Source organism: Podarcis filfolensis, assembly GCF_964270895.1.
Source record: "Podarcis filfolensis genome assembly, chromosome: 5".
NCBI classification, from domain to species: Eukaryota; Metazoa; Chordata; class Lepidosauria; order Squamata; family Lacertidae; genus Podarcis; species Podarcis filfolensis.
The window spans coordinates 41,615,419-41,632,372 of record NC_139608.1 but is presented as its reverse complement, the minus strand read 5'-3'; the positions used below and the strand labels follow the sequence as shown (position 1 = coordinate 41,632,372).

Genomic DNA, 16,954 nt, shown 5'->3' with positions numbered 1-16,954 from the left:
AGCTCCCCCGCCCTTCCCACAGCAGCCTTCTTTGTGAAGGGCGAGGAGGGTTCCCCCCTCCTTTTTCTATTTTTTTTTAACAGGGCGGCCATCTTTGTGAGGGGCAAGACTTCTCTCTTTCCTTCCTACCACAGGCTAGGAGCTGCCATATTGAGGCCTTTCTATACTCGTTTCCTTTGAGGGCAAGTTCCTGTTGCTGTCCTCAAAATACATAATTCATGGTTTAAAAAAGGGAAAATCTGAAGAAGCAGATGCTACTTTGAAAAGAAAAAGACTTCTGAAATCAGGGGAGTGTGTGTTGTTTGTGTATCATTTGTTTATTGTAATGCAACAAAGAATGATATATTTAAAATGTTTGGTGGGGTTTTTTTGCTATGTCACAATTTTATTTACTTGGAATGTGTCATCTCTAAATGTATGGTGCTGCTTTTGCAAATCAGGTACTCTTGATCTGTCTATTCAAGTGGGAGCTTAATATCCACTCCCACAGCAGACAATAAACCACAACTCTTAGTATTAAAACAAAGTAGAATTTTATTTCAAGCTCATATGTTTGATGCAATTCCATAAAAGGGGATAGTAAAGCAGTCCAACAAAGTAATTTATGAAGGTTAAGTGGATGAGATGTCCTATTTCAACCCTTGCCCTCTCTGCCCTACAACATTTGTTTTCAATAGCATAAGAACTTAATGACAGCTGTGCTGGATCAAGCCATCTAGTACTGCACCCTGTTCTCACAGCAGCCAACCAGATGCCTACACAAAGCTCACAAGCAGGACCTGAATGCAACAGCACTCTTGACGTAACCTTTCTTTTTTCTCTTCTTCCAAAAGGATTTGACTTTTTTTAAAAAAAGGAAAAGGATGTTGACATTGCTGGTGTGTTCCACCTTAGGTTGTGACATGACCTAGTTGTGGGTCACAACTCACCAGGTGGACTAAAGGAAACTTACTATGATTGCTGGTACTGGAGGAGCCTGAGATCTGTTACTACTGGAAAACTTATTGCACAGGTCAGGCAAATATCATGGTGAGAGATCAAAGTCTTAAATTCATCTTCAGCTTCCTATTGACCTAGAAATTCTAGGCTAGAATTAACAGTATAGATAGCCAGACTGACAAGCTATGGGTCACTTCTGTCTGTACCACACAATCCAGGGAGTAGCCAGTAGTGTAAGAATAAGCAAGGGGACCAATCTTCTGTCCCATTCATCTCAAATTCAATAAGTCACTTTGTTTTGCTCTCCATATAAATACTGCTTTTCCATGCTGGGTGTGTGAGACTTGGAATCATGGAATGTGTGCTGCCCAGATTAGTTCTGTCTGTTTTTCTGTTCAGTGCATTATACCTACCATACTGGCCACAAAGGCTAAAAGGAATAAAATATAAAATGGATACAAAGTATTGGAATAACTGTTAGTTGAATAATTATTTGAAGCTGTTAAGCTTTCATATAGCTAAACCAACCTAGCTTGGTAAAAGAAAATACATTTCTTCCACTCTATAACTCCTTATTTTAGTTATACAACCAGACAAGGATAAGTGACACTACCCTATCCCCATGTGTTACTAAGTTTTTATGTTAAATATCTTAGATAATTAGAATGCAAAGGCTCTATCTTTTCACACTTTCTCCGAAGAACAGCTTGATACACCACCACTGTTGCTCTATTGTTCACACAAAGAGAAAAAGAGAGGGCGAGAGAGAGCAGTATACAGCCCATAACTTCATTGTTGTAATGTCAAATTAACACAGATTGTTGAGAAGTCAGCAGACTACATACTTATGCAAAGGCATCCAAACTGTACAAAAACCCTGTTTTTCTTTTTTAAAGACACAGCCATTCCGTTTTCATGTTTAAACATCAGAAAAGCATTAAGAAGAACCTGCTGGATCAGGCCAATGGCCCACTTGGTTCACCATCATGTTCTCACAGTGGGCAACTAGTTGCCTATGGGAAGCCTGCAAGCAGGACCCGAGTGCAATGCAGTGTCCAGTAACTGGTATTGAGAAGCATACTGCCTTTGACAGTATAGGTAGTTTTTACCTCCCCAGATGGTGGTGGTTCAAATGGTGTTTGGCAGATGGTGATAGCCATTCTTTCCCAACATTTCAGAATGGCAGGTGTCATTGTTAAAATGATGCACTCTGCCATTCTCTCAACTTTGGAATATCTTAAAACAGGAAGGGCAGCAGAGGATTACAACAGTCAGGTGACCCAAGGTACCACTTCAATCGGTCAGGACAAATTCTTAAAGCTGCTCCCGCCTTACAATTGGAGTTAGTCATTTGTCATTTGTCTATTTTACATCCGAATAAAGTGAGCTGGGTGAATTCACAGAGACCATGAATATACAGATGATGCAATACCATTTTTATGCATCCATTTAGCTTCCCATTGTGAAGATGGTTTGCTAGGTTTTAATGAGTTTTCACATAACTTGAAAGTACCCCTTTGTGGCTACCAGGACTTATAAATCTGTTTGTCTTCAAAGGCCATAAGATATCACTGGGTTTGTTTTTGTTTGTTTGTTTTGCTGCAAGTCAACACGACGAATCTCCCAGGATCTGTGCAGTCCACCTGGGACTACTGGAGTGACAGGGTCGTTTATAGAGCATACAGTGGGACGTGCATTGTTCTCTCTATTGAAGGGACAGGTTACCAAGAGGCGTATACTGTAATGAGAGCACCCGATATGGCAAACCTTTCTCCGTGTGCTTTTTTAAAAAGTCACGGATTGAAATATACACGGATTGAAATATGGTGACAATGCAGTGAAAGGAGTCAACAGACCGCTAAGGGATGGTCAGTGCAGTGCACGTGGGCGTGTCTTTGCAATGGAGGAGTGGGACGGACGAGATGCTTTCACCACAATGAAAGGCGACCCTTACAAATGTTATGTGGTGTGCCATGTGGGCTGTGCTTGGGGAACCAGCGTCGATGACGGCAGGCAGGAGCCTAAAGGAAAAGCACGGATCTGAAAGGCAAGGAGGAGTGGGAAGAGCGGCTCATCATCTCCACGCACACTCTCCATTCCGAACGCATGACTTAGCTATGCGGTGGGAGGGAGCGCGCGCGAGACACAATGAAGGGGCGGGGCCTCGCGAGCCACGGGGCTGGGCTTCCGCGAGCTGGGCGGGCCTAGCTCTGCGAATGGACGGCGGCTTCTTTAGTGGGCGAGGCTTCCGGGCGCCCTGTAAACAGGGGGCGTGATTGGCTGGTGCCGCTCTGGCGGAAACGGCGGTGGCCGCGGGGCCGGTGTCAGGTGATCCGAACTGAGCGGCGCTGAGTCGCAGAGCACGGCGGTGCCCTGGTCTGTGCGCGCAAGTGCCCGGAGTTGCATCCGCGCCTCGCTCGGGCTCGGCCTCTATGGATGAGACGAGCCCCTTGGTGTCTCCGGAGCGCGGGCCGGCCGCAGGGTATGGGGTGCCCGGAGGGGCCGTGCGCTCCCCGCCCTGCCCCGCCGCCCCCAGCGCCCTCTCCGCGCCGCCGCCCTGCCCCTCGCCGCCCGGCTCTCCCGCAGGTGGCCGCGACCGGGAGCGCCAGCCCCTCCTGGATCGGGGCGCGGGCGCAGAGCGTGGGGCGCGCGGGGCGGTAGGGTCGGCCGGGGCGGCGCAGGTCCAGGCTCCAGTTGGGTTGGGGGCAGCGGCTGCCGCGGCCCGCGGAGAGCGGGAGCCCCGGAATGAATTCCCCGACGACCCAGAATTCGCCGAGGTGGTGCGGCAGTCGGAGCTGGCGAGCGAGCGCGGCATCTACCCGGAGCGCATCTACCAGGGCTCTAGCGGCAGCTATTTCGTCAAGGACCCGCAGGGGGTGAGAGGATTAGGGCTGGGGTGGGTGTGTGGAGACTATTCAGCCCAGGGTGTGGGGAGCGAGGGGGTCTGGGTGGCCGAAAGGTGGTTACTTGATCTTGGCAAGTGGTCGCCCTGCCTTGTACTAAGATACCAGGGGCCAGGGAGTATCAGCTGGGAACTCGCTAGCTGGCCTTTGACTGACTTTACAAGGGCCATAATAATGTATGTGAAGTCCTCTGAACACTTGAAAGCGCTAAACAAGTTTAAGAATTAGTATCATAGGTAAGGTTAAGAAGATGATGGTAGGATCGTGTGTATGCCTTTGCCACATCCTTGACCAGTTCTCTTAAGTGTAGGGTGGTCTTTCTTTGTTCCAAGACACTCCTGCCTGCTAGTAAAGGTAAAGGGACCCCTGACCATTAGGTCCAGTCCTGACTGACTCTGGGGTTGTGGCGCTCATCTCACTTAATTGGCCGAGGGAGCCAGCGTTTGTCCGAACCAGAGCAGCGCATGGAAACGCTGTTTACTTTCCCGCTGGAGCAGTACCTATTTATCTACTTGCACTTTGACGTACTTTCGAACTGCTAGGTTGGCAGGAGAAGGGCCCGAGCAACGGGAGCTCACCCCATCACGGGGATTCGAACCGCCGACCTGATCGGCAAGTCCTAGGCTCTGTGGTTTAACCCACAGCGCCACCCGCATCCCCCCTGCCTTCTAGTAGGTGCCCTCTAGTCTCTATCTCCTTACCTTTCCTCATTTCTGCTGTTGCTTGCACTCTCTCTTTTCCCCTTCGCTGGAGTAGATGTGGCCAAAGGACAGTGCTCAGTATAACCCATCAAGTACAGCTGATCTGTCAGCTGTGCCCTTCTCCCCTAGGAGGAACAGCCAAGTGTGGGCCTTATTCTTAAACAGAACCAGTTTTATTATTGTAAATATAATACAAACAGGTATGGTCTTGCTCTTTAGCATCTCACAGTTCCAATGTTTGTTTCATAGTGTTGCTGTCAGTGTAATACTATGGTTATTGGGGAATAATACAAAAAATAAAGCTAGAAGCTTTAGGCCTTCTTACCCAATGAGGAGGCACAGTACTGCTTGACATGTTGAGGTGTTTTGTTGTAATTGGGTAAAGTTATCTTGGACTTGGAGTGTATCGGTTGGCTGTTTCCAGAGGCCAGCATAGCCTTGTCCAGTTAAAGGCTTTAGTAGCTGGTATTCTGGTTTCAATTGCTGTCCTGGATTATTAGTTCTGTTCGGTTGTCTGGGTAGGGGAGGATACCTGTTGTTTGTTACCCATTCTTGGCATTTAGTTTGGCCTTATCTTCAGAATGTGTTTTTTTAGTTGGATCTGTCTCTTTCTGATCTTGAATAAGGAGGCAGGTGGCCCAACTGCCCTAGGTGGTATTACTGGAGGCGGTATTACTGGCACAGGATTCTTCTTAGTAAGCTTCTAGAGCATGGGCAGGCATACTAAAGCCCGGGGGCTGGATCCGGCCCAATCGCCTTCTAAATCCGGCCCACAGATGGTACAGGAATCAGCATGTTTTTACATAAGTAGAATGTGTGCTTTTATTTAAAATGCATCTCTGGGTTATTTGTGGGGCATAGGAATTTGTTCATTCCCCCCCCCCAAATATATAGTTCGGCCCCCCACAAGGTCTGAGGGACGGTGGACCGGCCCCCTGCTGAAAAAGTTTGCTGACCTGTGCTAGAGTATACCATACAGTTCTTGTACTTGGGGGCATATGGATAGGAATTAGATTGACATAGATACTTTGGTAACAATAACTTTAGTGTGGCAATGGGTGCCAACTTAAATAAAATATTGTGGGGGATGTAAGCTCTGCCCCACATAATTGATCACATGACACAACACCCCCCCACACACACCATTTGAATAGTAATGCCCATCAACTTTGGGGAGCCCTGGCCCCTCAAATATTTTATTGGGGGGGGCAAAGGCACCTTGGTCCCTAGGAGTTGGCTCCTATGAATGTGGTTGGACATTGTAAACTCCCTGCTGATTTCCCCAGTGTTCAGATGGGTTTGGAGCAGGGGTTATATGGTATTGTTTTGTTAGTGTGAGTGTGCAGTTTAACCAAAAGTTACTCAACTAATACTGCTTCCAGCTCGCGGCTCCGCTTTACAAGTGGCTCAAGAAACCTAGCTCATTTGAATATGACCCCATTAGAGGGAGAGCTGAACAAATTCACTTGAAGTTCTTGTGTGCTTGCTGATGCAACAGCTGTATGCTTGTAAGGCAGATAGTCCCTTTTGCAGAGAATGATGGTTGGTGTCTGGGAGCAGGTCATGGACGTAGTCAATAAAAATACATAGTTAACTGAGGTTCTGCCCCCCCAAATCCTAACTATGCCCATGGAGCAACTGATCAGCTTCCCTTCCCTATTATGTCCTGAACTTTTTGGCCTTTTGGATAAAACTGGCATTGAAATTTCTGTTCTTTAAGCTCATCTCTGCATTTTAAACCTCTGTAGGAGCTGGTTGAGATATCAAGATGGTGGGGGCTTTATTTTGGGAGAAAAACTGAAAGAACTATACATGCCTAATTTGTAGAAGAATATTCAGACTGGCCTCTTTCAAATTTCAGGTTGTGTACTCTACCTGTTGCCCTTTGCTATGAAGAATTCCAGGTCACCACTGCTAATATTTACCCAGTCTACTTTCTAATCTTTGAATACCATATGTTGCTTTAGGTATTCCCCCATTAGCAGACATCAATGACTGTTTATCTAGTGACTTAATTCTTCCCGTTTGAAACCCAGATTTGTCAAGAGGGTATAAAAAATTCTATAAAGAATGGTAGACAACTACTTTGTGCCTATTTTAGATGGCAAACTCCTTGAAACAAGATTTTCTTTCTTGTTGCACTATAAAATGGCATGCCTGCTAGTAGCAGTGCTATGTAAATAGTGGAATTAAGGGCACAATAATGGGTTTTAAATGTGTTAAACCTTCCAGGCAGTAAACATACTTGGGCTGTCCTGGGAAACACTGATATTCATGTCATTGGAAGTTTTTAAAAAGCAGATTGAGTCCTCTTATTCAGTTTGTTAATTCTAGTAATGGAGAGGTAAGATTGCCTGCAACTCATACCTCGTCGTGGCCTGAGGTCCTCATCAGATGAGTTAGGTATGTGTGGGTGTGTGAATGGTGTACGATGAACATTGAATAATCATGGATATATACGGGCACCATGTCATTTCTGTTCCTGTACTAGAATTGAGTGTGATTTTATTTTCAATAAGCCATCTTGAGAGCCTTTGAGACTATAAAGCAGGCTATAAGTATTGTAAATGAATAAATTTAAGCAGAGAATAATCCTGAGGCTTTGCTTTCTCCTCTGGATTGCTATATCACTGTACTTACAAGGAATTGGGCATATCTGTCTTGTGTTGGGATCTGTGGGCTGAGTTCTCGAATAACTGATCCTACTATATAAATGGATTAGCATGAGCTGTGGTTCCGGTCAGCTGCAGTGTATTCTTCATGCCTATGTGAGGACTGACTGTGTGCATGGCCATGTGGCTCTCCTTGTGACCCGTCATAACTAACCAGATTAATTTAGCTTCCTCTTTCTGAGTTGCATGTGTTGATTGTATGAAAAGCATGACTTATTTGCTGGCCATGTCAGTTTTTGTTATAGTGATCCAGCTTCTTCTTCCTGTCTGGTTGGGTTTTGGATTCACTTCCCTTTTAGCTGAGTTTGTGGGAGATTCCGCCGGGATGAGTCAGCCTGGTCTTTGTGCTGCTGCTCTAGGTGGATGGAAGGCAAATGGATTGATGCAGTGCTACTTCCTTCAGTTTTTGTTCATTAGAAAGGAGCCATTTCAGCCAGAGCTTTGTGGAGGAGGCTATGGTTTCTGGGTTAGTTGCTGCCAATTAGACCTGACCTCTTTATATGTGTGTATGTGTGTGCTGTTGGTAGATGGTTGGATATAACTGTTGTATGTGTGACTGGAGATACGCTGTTGACCCTGCCTTTCTGCTAACTGTGATGGCAACTCTGTGTCCTCTCCACCCCATGGTTTAAAAAGTCATCTCTTGGTACATGGCTGGGAGAGAGAATTATCTAACATCTAGTATGGAACTGACCAGCTAGAAGACATGGCTTCCTCAGCAGTGCAGCTGCCTAGAGAGGGAAAGTGAGAGCAGTCAGCATACATGATAATCAGGGATGTCAGGAAAGAGGAATTTTCATTCTGGTCGATTGCCAGGGTTTCCCCACCCAGGTAAGCAGACATGTTTAATGGCATCTTCCAAAGCATAGGCCTGGCCCAGCTCTATGTGGCATTGGAATATCTAGTATCCAGGAGCCTGGCTGGCTTATTACATATTACATTTTTTTCTGGCTTCTATGCCAGCCACAATGCTCCCATTCTTTTTAACTCTTAGCTCCCCTTTACTAAGAGCCTTGAATGTATTTGGTATATCTAGAATTGTGTGCTGAAGCTCCAACTTTCTGTTACTATACTATCCAGAACTTAGGAAAAAACCATGCCAATTTTGCTTTTGCGTTGCATGTGTTTTATGTGCACATCTGTCCTTTTTTTGGTCACAAATTGGAAGATTCTGATGACAGCTGTATGAGTGAAAAGCCCGTGGGTGGGAGGGAGCTGCTGACTGAAGGAACCCTACTCCTTGTATTTGATTTTCAAACTTTTAGTAGAAATACCCGTTGTATCTTCAGAGGCTTCACCTGCAGTCGTGAGGCCTAGTATGTTTTGTTAAAAAACAAATGCGCATAAATTGTTTTAATGAAGCATCTTCTGTGGAAGGTAGTCTCTTATGTTGACTTATGTCATGCAGTTTCAGCTACCCAGAATCCAGGACCTGTTGGTGGTGCATTCGTGGAATAGGCCAGGCTATAGTGTAGGCAGCAAATGGCCTGGTGCTTGTAAGTAATAAGTAATCAACTAGTGCCCCATCTAGTGGTTGCATGCATGCATCTGCTCCTTCCTTAGTTCCCTAGGCTGGAACTAGACATATCAAAGAAACGTTTCACGCGTTGCAAACTTTGTATGAGAAATCGGGTTAGCAAAAACAGAACTCCACAGCGCCATCTGGTGTCACAGTGTTAGAATGCATAAACAAAGCATAAGTGTTTTTTCTTTCCCAATGTAGCTGAGTCCCCAGAAGCTGTTCCAGAGTTCTCAGTGTGGACCTTTCCTAAGCTGTGTGCCTGTCGCTTTGGTAACCTTGTACGGGATGCTAGTATTGTTGTTGGTGTGGGGACAGAGAAGGGGTGGAGAACCTGTAGCCCTCCAGTGGCTGCTTGACTACAGATTTTCATATTATTGGCCATGCCAACTGGGGCTGATGGGTGTTGTAGTCCAACATCGTAGAGGGCCACAGATTCTCTTGTCTGTGGAGCACAGTCTACCAAGCTTACAAAGTATCAGGAGGGGCGGGAAGAGTCTTTGGTAAAATGTGGCACTCTGTACACTTTACTTCCTTTCCGGAGTTCCCCAGGATCTTTGTCTCCTGACTGAGCGTCATCCTGCTAGAGTCATCCTGAGATGAGAAGCGGCAGCTGCTTGACTTGTCTGCATCTCACTGTTGTAAAAAATGACATGGCAATCTTTCTCTGAGGCCCATGGGTGGGACTCTAGAGAGAACCCAAAAGGACTTGTAGTAGGAAAGGCTGGATATTTGTGCCACAGTAACTTCTCTGTGCTCTCCCTAGCTAAAGAGAGCACTGACAATGAGGTTGAGTGGGCTTAGAAGGCGGGGTGGGGGGTGGGGGAGTAAGTTTTAGAAGGGAACCAGAACTCAAAAGGTTTGAAACATTGCTTTACGGTGGAAGGCCCCATTCCCCCGCTGAAAATGCAGCAGCTCATTGTAGCTCTCAGCATACAATTTAAAGCACTGGGACTAATGTGGACAGGGAAGTGAAACCTCCTAGTAAATTTCCCAACTAGAGATGCCATAAACTTCGTTATACCTACCTAACCAGTGAGGTGTAGCCGATCAGTCCCAGGAGGTGGAACTGATCAGTCTGCTTATTTAGGTCATTGTGCACCTGGATTATAGAATCAGAGAACTGTAGAGTTGGAAGGGACCCCAAGGATCATCTAGTTCAACCCCCTGCAATGCAGGAATCTTAGCTAAAGTGTCTATGACAGATGGCCATCCAAGCTCTGCTTAAAAGCCTCCAAAGAAGGAGAGTCTGCTACCTCTCATGGGAATCTGTTCCACTGTTGAACAACTCTTACTGTCAGAAGATTCTTCCTGAGGTTTAGTCAGAATCTCCTGACTTGTAACTTGAATTCATTAGTTCGAATTCTAGCCTCTGGAGCAGGCAAAAACAAGGTTCCTCCATCTTCCATGTGGCAGCCCTTTAGATATTGGAAGATGGCTATCATATGTCCTCTCAGTCTCCTCTTTTCCAGGCTAAAGAGATTACCGGTAATTTTACCAGTTTTTAATTTTGGAATTATTTGATTAAAACAGGGTAGCGAACCTGTAGCCTTCCATATGTTGTTGGACTCCAACTCCCATCATTCCTAATCACTGGCCATGCTGGCTGAGGCTAATAGGAGTTGGGTCCAACAACCCCTGGAGGGTCACAGATTTCCCCACTGCAGTTAAGAACTGTTGTCCTAGGTAATACGTTTGTTCAGAGAATGCGCACTCAGCTTGGCTGCCTGAACTCTTGGGAGTGAAAAATGAGAACTATTGGTTGAAGGTCTGCTCTTGAAAAGTGGGGCACCAGGTCCCTTTGTGACGGATGTGTATGTTTTAACTGGAATCATTCTTGTAAATCTGTAGCTCTTGGCAAAGAAGACCTCTAACCCCTTCTCTTTCTACAATATTGATCTGTTTAGCAAGAGCCTGGTACTTTGCCATATGTAGTGGGGGTTGGCTGCCCTTGCCTTGCCCAGCTTGAATTAACCAACTTCCCATTTCTGTCCATCTCAGAAAATCATCGGCGTATTCAAACCCAAGAATGAGGAACCTTATGGGCAGCTGAACCCTAAGTGGACAAAGTGGCTGCAGAAACTGTGCTGCCCCTGTTGTTTCGGAAGGGACTGCCTTGTTCTTAACCAGGGATACTTATCTGAGGCTGGTGCTAGCCTTGTTGACCAGAAGCTGGAACTGAACATTGTTCCCCGCACAAAGGTGAGCCTGGGACAGAGGAGGAAGCAGACAGCAGGATTTAATAGTGGATAGGATGCCTGGATGGAGACCTGTGTGTTTCAGTGTGGGATCCCCAGTGCCTACTTCCTAAATAATAAAATCCTGCCTTTCATCCAGCTCCCACTTCTGTCTCCTATCTTAATAGTTTGTTCCTATATATCTATTGATATTTCTCACTCCTAGCCCAGTGAGGACTTCTGGCTTTGGATTAGAAGCAGGGAGAACAGCAATTGAGGGAAGAAGCAACTGGGAGTGGTCCCAGAATTATTATATTCAATTCATTCTTTAAAAAAATTGTCCTTTGCCAAGTGTGGTGAGTTGCTGGTTTTTGCATTAATTAGGTTAATTTGGTTACTGCATTCTTGAGTTTGATCTCCATATTTGAGTTTTGGGATAGGAACTACATGTAGAAGTAGTTAGAAGAACCTGACTACAGATGAAGAAAAGTTGTAACCATAAGCATGGAATGTTTATATCACTTTTAAAGTAATATATACTTTTATTTACTTTTTAACAAAGCTGCTAGAAGGTATAGGGTTTTACTCTCCCCACCCCATTGTAATTTTTCAGGTCAGTAAATTATGCTCAGAATTTGAGATGTGTAGGTTTTGTTTTTTGTTTTTAATAAAGTAGGCAGACCTGTATATGCCTAGATTTTTACCATGTTCTGTAAATAGCAGAGTGTGGCATTTATGGATTATGCTTTTTAAAAGTCATCTCTTTTCCATGCCCACAGGTGGTGTACTTGGCCAGTGAAACATTTAACTACAGCGCCATTGACCGAGTGAAGTCCCGGGGCAAACGCCTGGCCCTGGAGAAAGTGCCAAAAGTGGGGCAGAGGTTTCACCGAATTGGGCTTCCTCCAAAGGTAGGGGAGGTTTAAGGTGCCCAGAAATGTTTTGTGCCACTGAGCCAGGCCTTGTTCCCTTAACCCACCTGCCTCTTACTCTCAGGTGGGCTCCTTCCAGCTCTTTGTGGAAGGCTACAAGGATGCAGATTACTGGCTACGGCGCTTTGAGGCTGAGCCCCTCCCAGAGAATACGAACCGCCAATTGCTGCTGCAGTTTGAGAGGCTGGTGGTGCTGGACTACATCATTCGCAATACAGGTAGGTTCTGTGTCAGCTCTTGGCCCATAGGGTGGGAGCACTGCCGACTGAGGAATCTGATGGGAGAGATATTACTTGTTGGAAAGCCTTGTGAAGAGGGAAGTATATTTTGCTCTGCTATTCTGAATGTGGCCCTTGCTCAATGCACATATTCCCTAGTATGCTACTTCCGAAACTCCTTGGCCCTCTGATGTCCCACAACGTTGTCTATAGGTACGATCGTAAGAAAATGAAATGACAATCATTCTCCAATTTGTTTTTGAAGAGGTATGCAACATGATACAGTCCTGGAGATCTCATCAATTACTATTTATAGTAATTGGGGGGAAATTCCTTGTTTTCTACACAGTGCTTCTGTGTTCTGCACACATATACTTGCACATGTTTATATTCATGTTTCAATAATTTATATTCTATTGTCATTTGGGTTCCTGTGACCTTGTCTCCTTGTCATTTATATTTGGGGACTTCCTCCTGTATTTGAGGGGAATAATAGGAAACTGCCTTTTACTAAGTCAGATGGTTGGTTCACTTTAACTCAGTATTCTCTACATTGATTGTTCAAAAGCCTTTTCCGGCCCTATCTGTAAATGTCAGGGACTGAGCCTGGAAATTCCTACATATGGAGCATGTGCTGTTCCACTAACCTAAAGCCCTACATAGCTGCGTGCTGGTGCTCCTTGGCTCTTGAGGCAAACCATTGTGTCGAAGACGTGATGGATAGCCTGCAAGTGATTTATGCAGAGTTCCAACCTGGAGCCCTGCTGTAGCCATAGGTAGTCTTCTTGTCCTAAAATCCTCGTAGAGTTGGGGTACTCTTACCTGAAGGCTGTACAGCATCTTCCCAAGCCTAGGATGCAGGCTCTGCACCTTCCACTTCCCCTGAAGGAAGGATAGTAGGGGATTGCCTTGCTGTTTTGCATGGGAAATTCTTCTGTGGCTTGACAAACCATGAGCAGTAATGACAAGGCTGGAATAAGGTTGCCTTCTCCAAATAATAGGGGACGAACGACTGAAAGATTGTAAGCTGCCAGATTACACAGTTTGATGATGTGTCTTACTTCTTCTCCCCCCACCGCCACTTTTTAATACTACAAGGTGGATCTTGCTATCTGTGGTGAGATTTCTCTGTCTTATCAATGTGTTTTCCTTCTTCCACAGACCGGGGAAATGACAACTGGCTTATCAAGTATGACTGTCCTCTGGACAGCACAAGCGTGCGGGTGAGTAGGGCCCATGCTGCTCTGATGGTTCCACTTGGGGATCTGTCTTGTGTTCTACAGCAGCAGGCAGTATGGGACTAGAAGGAATTGGTATGCAGCGTTGAGGAAGGGCCAAATTTAAGGGAATGTCTCTAATCAGGTGCCGTAACTGCTGAACACATCTTAGGCACAGGTAGACTAGCTGACAACTTGCTGCTTGTGGAGTGACAGCCCTTAGTTCTGAGTGATATAAAAAGTTGGTCTTCAGTGTATAGCCTGGCACCAAGACATGGGAGAGTCCAGAAGTTGCTGAGCCTTTCCAGTGAGTGCCAGAAAAGAGAAAGCTGGCATCATGGCTCTAGCAAGCTTGCAGAGGGGCAAAATTGGGAGGGAGAAGGTAGTGTCAAAGGAGTGGTAGACTCGCTTTGCCCATTAGCAATGCTTGGACTCCCTTTGGGCCTTGGGGGTGGGGCAGAGAGGATTTGAGGTAGGGCTTGGTTTGAACTTTTGGTAGTATAAGCAGTGCCCATTGTGTTGCTTTTGGGGTGCTGAAAATGAGTACAAAGCGGAGTTGCAGAATGGAAGAGACAAGTGGCTTCAAAAATTAGTTTGGGAAGGTAAAAAGGGGATTAAGTGGATGCACAGGGTGGGAAGGGGAATCTGTAGAGGGTTAATGTGGGAAGAGCAGTGGCGTTGCGGTTGGTACACAGTGAGCAGTGGGGCAGAGCACCCCGTTTTGTGTGTGTGTGTGTGTGTGTGTGGACGAACATTTTAGATATTGTTTTACTCTTGTTCTTATATTTGGTTTTAAACATTTTCCTGTAAAAAGTAACAAATACAACAGTACCCTTTTCTGGTTCAACATTCTTCCCTCTCTGTAGGACTCAGAATGGGTAGTGGTGAAGGAGCCTATAATTAAACTGGCTGCCATTGACAATGGCCTCGCTTTCCCTCTCAAGCATCCAGATTCTTGGAGAGCATGTAAGTAGTCCCAAGCACTAGAACCCAAGCAGATTCCCAGTAAGCAAGTGTTTCTGGCTGGTCCAGGGTGCTCTTTAAGGGCTGACTGCCTTGTGTTTCCATGTGGAGTCCAGGATGTTCAGGGTCTCCAGTGCTGGGATTGAGTCATCTTCAGTGTTCTTTATGGGTTGTCGCCCTCGTAGCAAGCCTGTTAACATTTGCTTTTTGTTTCTCCCCACCTCTCCAAAGACCCTTTCTACTGGGCATGGCTGCCCCAGGCCAAGGTGCCCTTTTCCCAGGAGATCAAGGATCTGATACTGCCAAAGATTTCAGACCCTAATTTTATCAAGGATTTAGAAGAAGACCTCTATGAACTCTTCAAGGTAACCACAGGCACCAGGGCAAGTACACCTGTGATTCTATTCATTCTGCTCATGAGCAAATAATTTGTGTGGATGCTGTGGGAGGGTAACTGCACCTATTCCTCTCCATAAGAACAGAAGACAAGAGATTTGTATGCAGCACCCACCCTAATCGCGTCTGTCTATCTGTTGCTGTCTCTCTTGTAGAAAGATCCAGGCTTTGACAGGGGCCAGTTCCACAAGCAGATTGCCGTCATGCGTGGCCAGGTATGCTCCTTGCTCCCACTGGAGGAATGGGATCTGTGCTGGGCACTGGGCTGTCTTTGCCTCCCTTTACAATTGGGTTCCTGCTGACTCCGGGCACTCAAGTTTCCCCCCTCTTCTCTTCCTAGATCCTGAATTTGACCCAGGCCTTGAAAGATGGAAAGAGCCCCCTTCACCTGGTCCAGATGCCCCCTGTAATTGTAGAGACAGCTCGCTCCCACCAGCGCTCTGCCAGTGAGTCGTACACGCAAAGCTTCCAGAGCCGCAAGCCCTTCTTTTCCTGGTGGTAGCAGAGGCCTCTGCGACTCATCGAGGAACCCGAGTTATCACTTGACAGCGGGCAGCCAATCCTCCAGACTGAGGCTGCTGTGCTGCTGCCGGTGGGAGATGTAAGCAGGCGCTACCAGCCAGCCTCAACTCTGCACATTCCCAGCAGGAAGGGAGGCCCTTCCTTAGACCTGACTGCTCCCCACCCCTCTTGCTGCGGGCTGGAAATGCCCGCCCGCTCCCCAGCCTGAGCATGGCAGCATCTCCCAGCAGGTGCCTGCATGCAGCATCCTTTGGTTTCAAGCCGTCCCTCTAATGTCCACCTGGGTGGAGAACACCCCAGGGTCCTCTGCCTGGGAAGGCTGGCGATGAAGGGGGATGATCTGAGTTGGATAGAGGCGCTCCTGCTGTGTGCAACTCCCAGCCTTGAAATTCCTCCCTCCTTCCCTGCACCCTGTTTTATCCTGCAGCGGAGGGGGAGGACCCTGCTCCACTAGGCTTGCTCTGTTATCCGTGGTCCTACAGAGCTCCTCCTAGTGCTGTAGGCACCAGTCATGTCTTGGGGCCATCCATAAGGAGCACAGCTGCCACCGACTGCTCCTGGGAGGATGCAAGTTGGGATAGAGAGGAAAGAAGAACTTAAGGGTCGCACTAGAGTCTGTTGGTGCAGCTTTTGTCTGCCTGGGGTAATATTAGCAGGTAGGTCCTGCAAGAGTATAACTGCTGTGCTTCCTTCCCTTCCTTCTGCAAGGGAGTAAATGCCTCAAATAGTAGATTTTAACATTGGTTTTAAATAATTGAACCCAAGTGAACACACTTGTTCTCCATGCAGTGCCGGAGCAACTGAGAGGATAACTATATCCTAGCACTGTTAGCCTTGGGCTAGTATTTCACACCCATCTAGTCTGATCCCTAGAGGAAGTAATAGCTGTGCCTCTTCTCTGCCCATGCTGGGGTGAGCGGGAGGCAGAAAAGAGGCCACTGCCAGAGGCAGAATCCTCCCTTGGGCTGCGTTTGGGCATTGACAATCGGGAGGGGGGAGGAGGTTCTCTGGGTGGGGTTGCCTGCTGCCATGGGGGAAATGTCCTCACTGCATCCTCATAAGGGGAAGCACTCACATTAGGATCACTACCATACCGAGGCCCAATACACCCCGTGTGCAATGGAATGGTACAGTGAATGCTGCTTTCCTGAAAGCTACTGTGCTAAATCCCTGGCATCAAGTTTCCCTCTGAAATTGTCCATATAAGTGTCCTGATTTCTCCTTGGGTGTTGCTGATTTGGCTGCCACCCAGGCCTGCGAGGAGAAGCCTTGCATCGAGTCCAGCTTCTCTGCTGTTCAGAGCAGTTGCCTGGTACCCTGTATGTGGGGGGGTCTGCCTCTTTCTCACTTGGGGGACAATTCCCTGCTGTATGCCTGAGGTGCCAGGCTGAAGCTGATGTACTTGATGCCAGGCACGGGTTCATTTCCTTTTTGCCAGCCTGAACTGAAATGTATCGTTCTTATGCACTGTAGAAATGTATGTAATATATTTAAATCAATGCAAGTATCTTCATAACAGGTCTGCAGTTGCAGAGCCAGTCTCTTGCGTGGGTTTTTTTTTTGGTCTGCTTGTGTTAATGGGAACTGAACTTTCTCCCTGCGCTGCTGCTTGCAATGGTGTCATGGCTCACACTTGCTCTCTACTTCCCCTGCAGTATGAATATTCCCCACTAGGTGAAGCTTACACTGCATACATCATTGGAAAGTCCTTCCTTGTGTCTGACTTTTTTGCATTGCAAAGCATGGGATGGGAAGCTGGCCTGAACCCATGGGGTGGGGAAGCTGTGGCCTGCCC

At 46.8% G+C, this 16,954-nt stretch overlaps 1 protein-coding gene and 1 long non-coding RNA gene across 2 annotated transcripts; one reads left to right on the top strand and one right to left on the bottom strand.

Moving 5' to 3' along the window:
- Positions 1 to 516: 516 nt before the first annotated feature.
- LOC310763156 lies at positions 517 to 2,698 on the bottom strand. The gene is made up of 2 exons (XR_014548519.1): positions 2,467 to 2,698; positions 517 to 840 (listed from the first exon to the last, which is right to left on the bottom strand). It is a non-coding gene; the product is annotated as an uncharacterized lncRNA (long non-coding RNA).
- Positions 2,699 to 3,259: 561 nt separating this feature from the next.
- On the top strand, positions 3,260 to 16,675 carry PI4K2A (phosphatidylinositol 4-kinase type 2 alpha). The gene is given in 11 exon segments (XM_083615251.1): positions 3,260 to 3,451; positions 3,453 to 3,484; positions 3,487 to 3,815; positions 10,736 to 10,936; positions 11,691 to 11,822; positions 11,908 to 12,061; positions 13,223 to 13,284; positions 14,145 to 14,244; positions 14,473 to 14,606; positions 14,793 to 14,852; positions 14,978 to 16,675. Coding segments are annotated over 11 exon segments (1,446 nt in total). The 5' UTR covers positions 3,260 to 3,371; the 3' UTR covers positions 15,140 to 16,675.
- Positions 16,676 to 16,954: the final 279 nt, after the last annotated feature.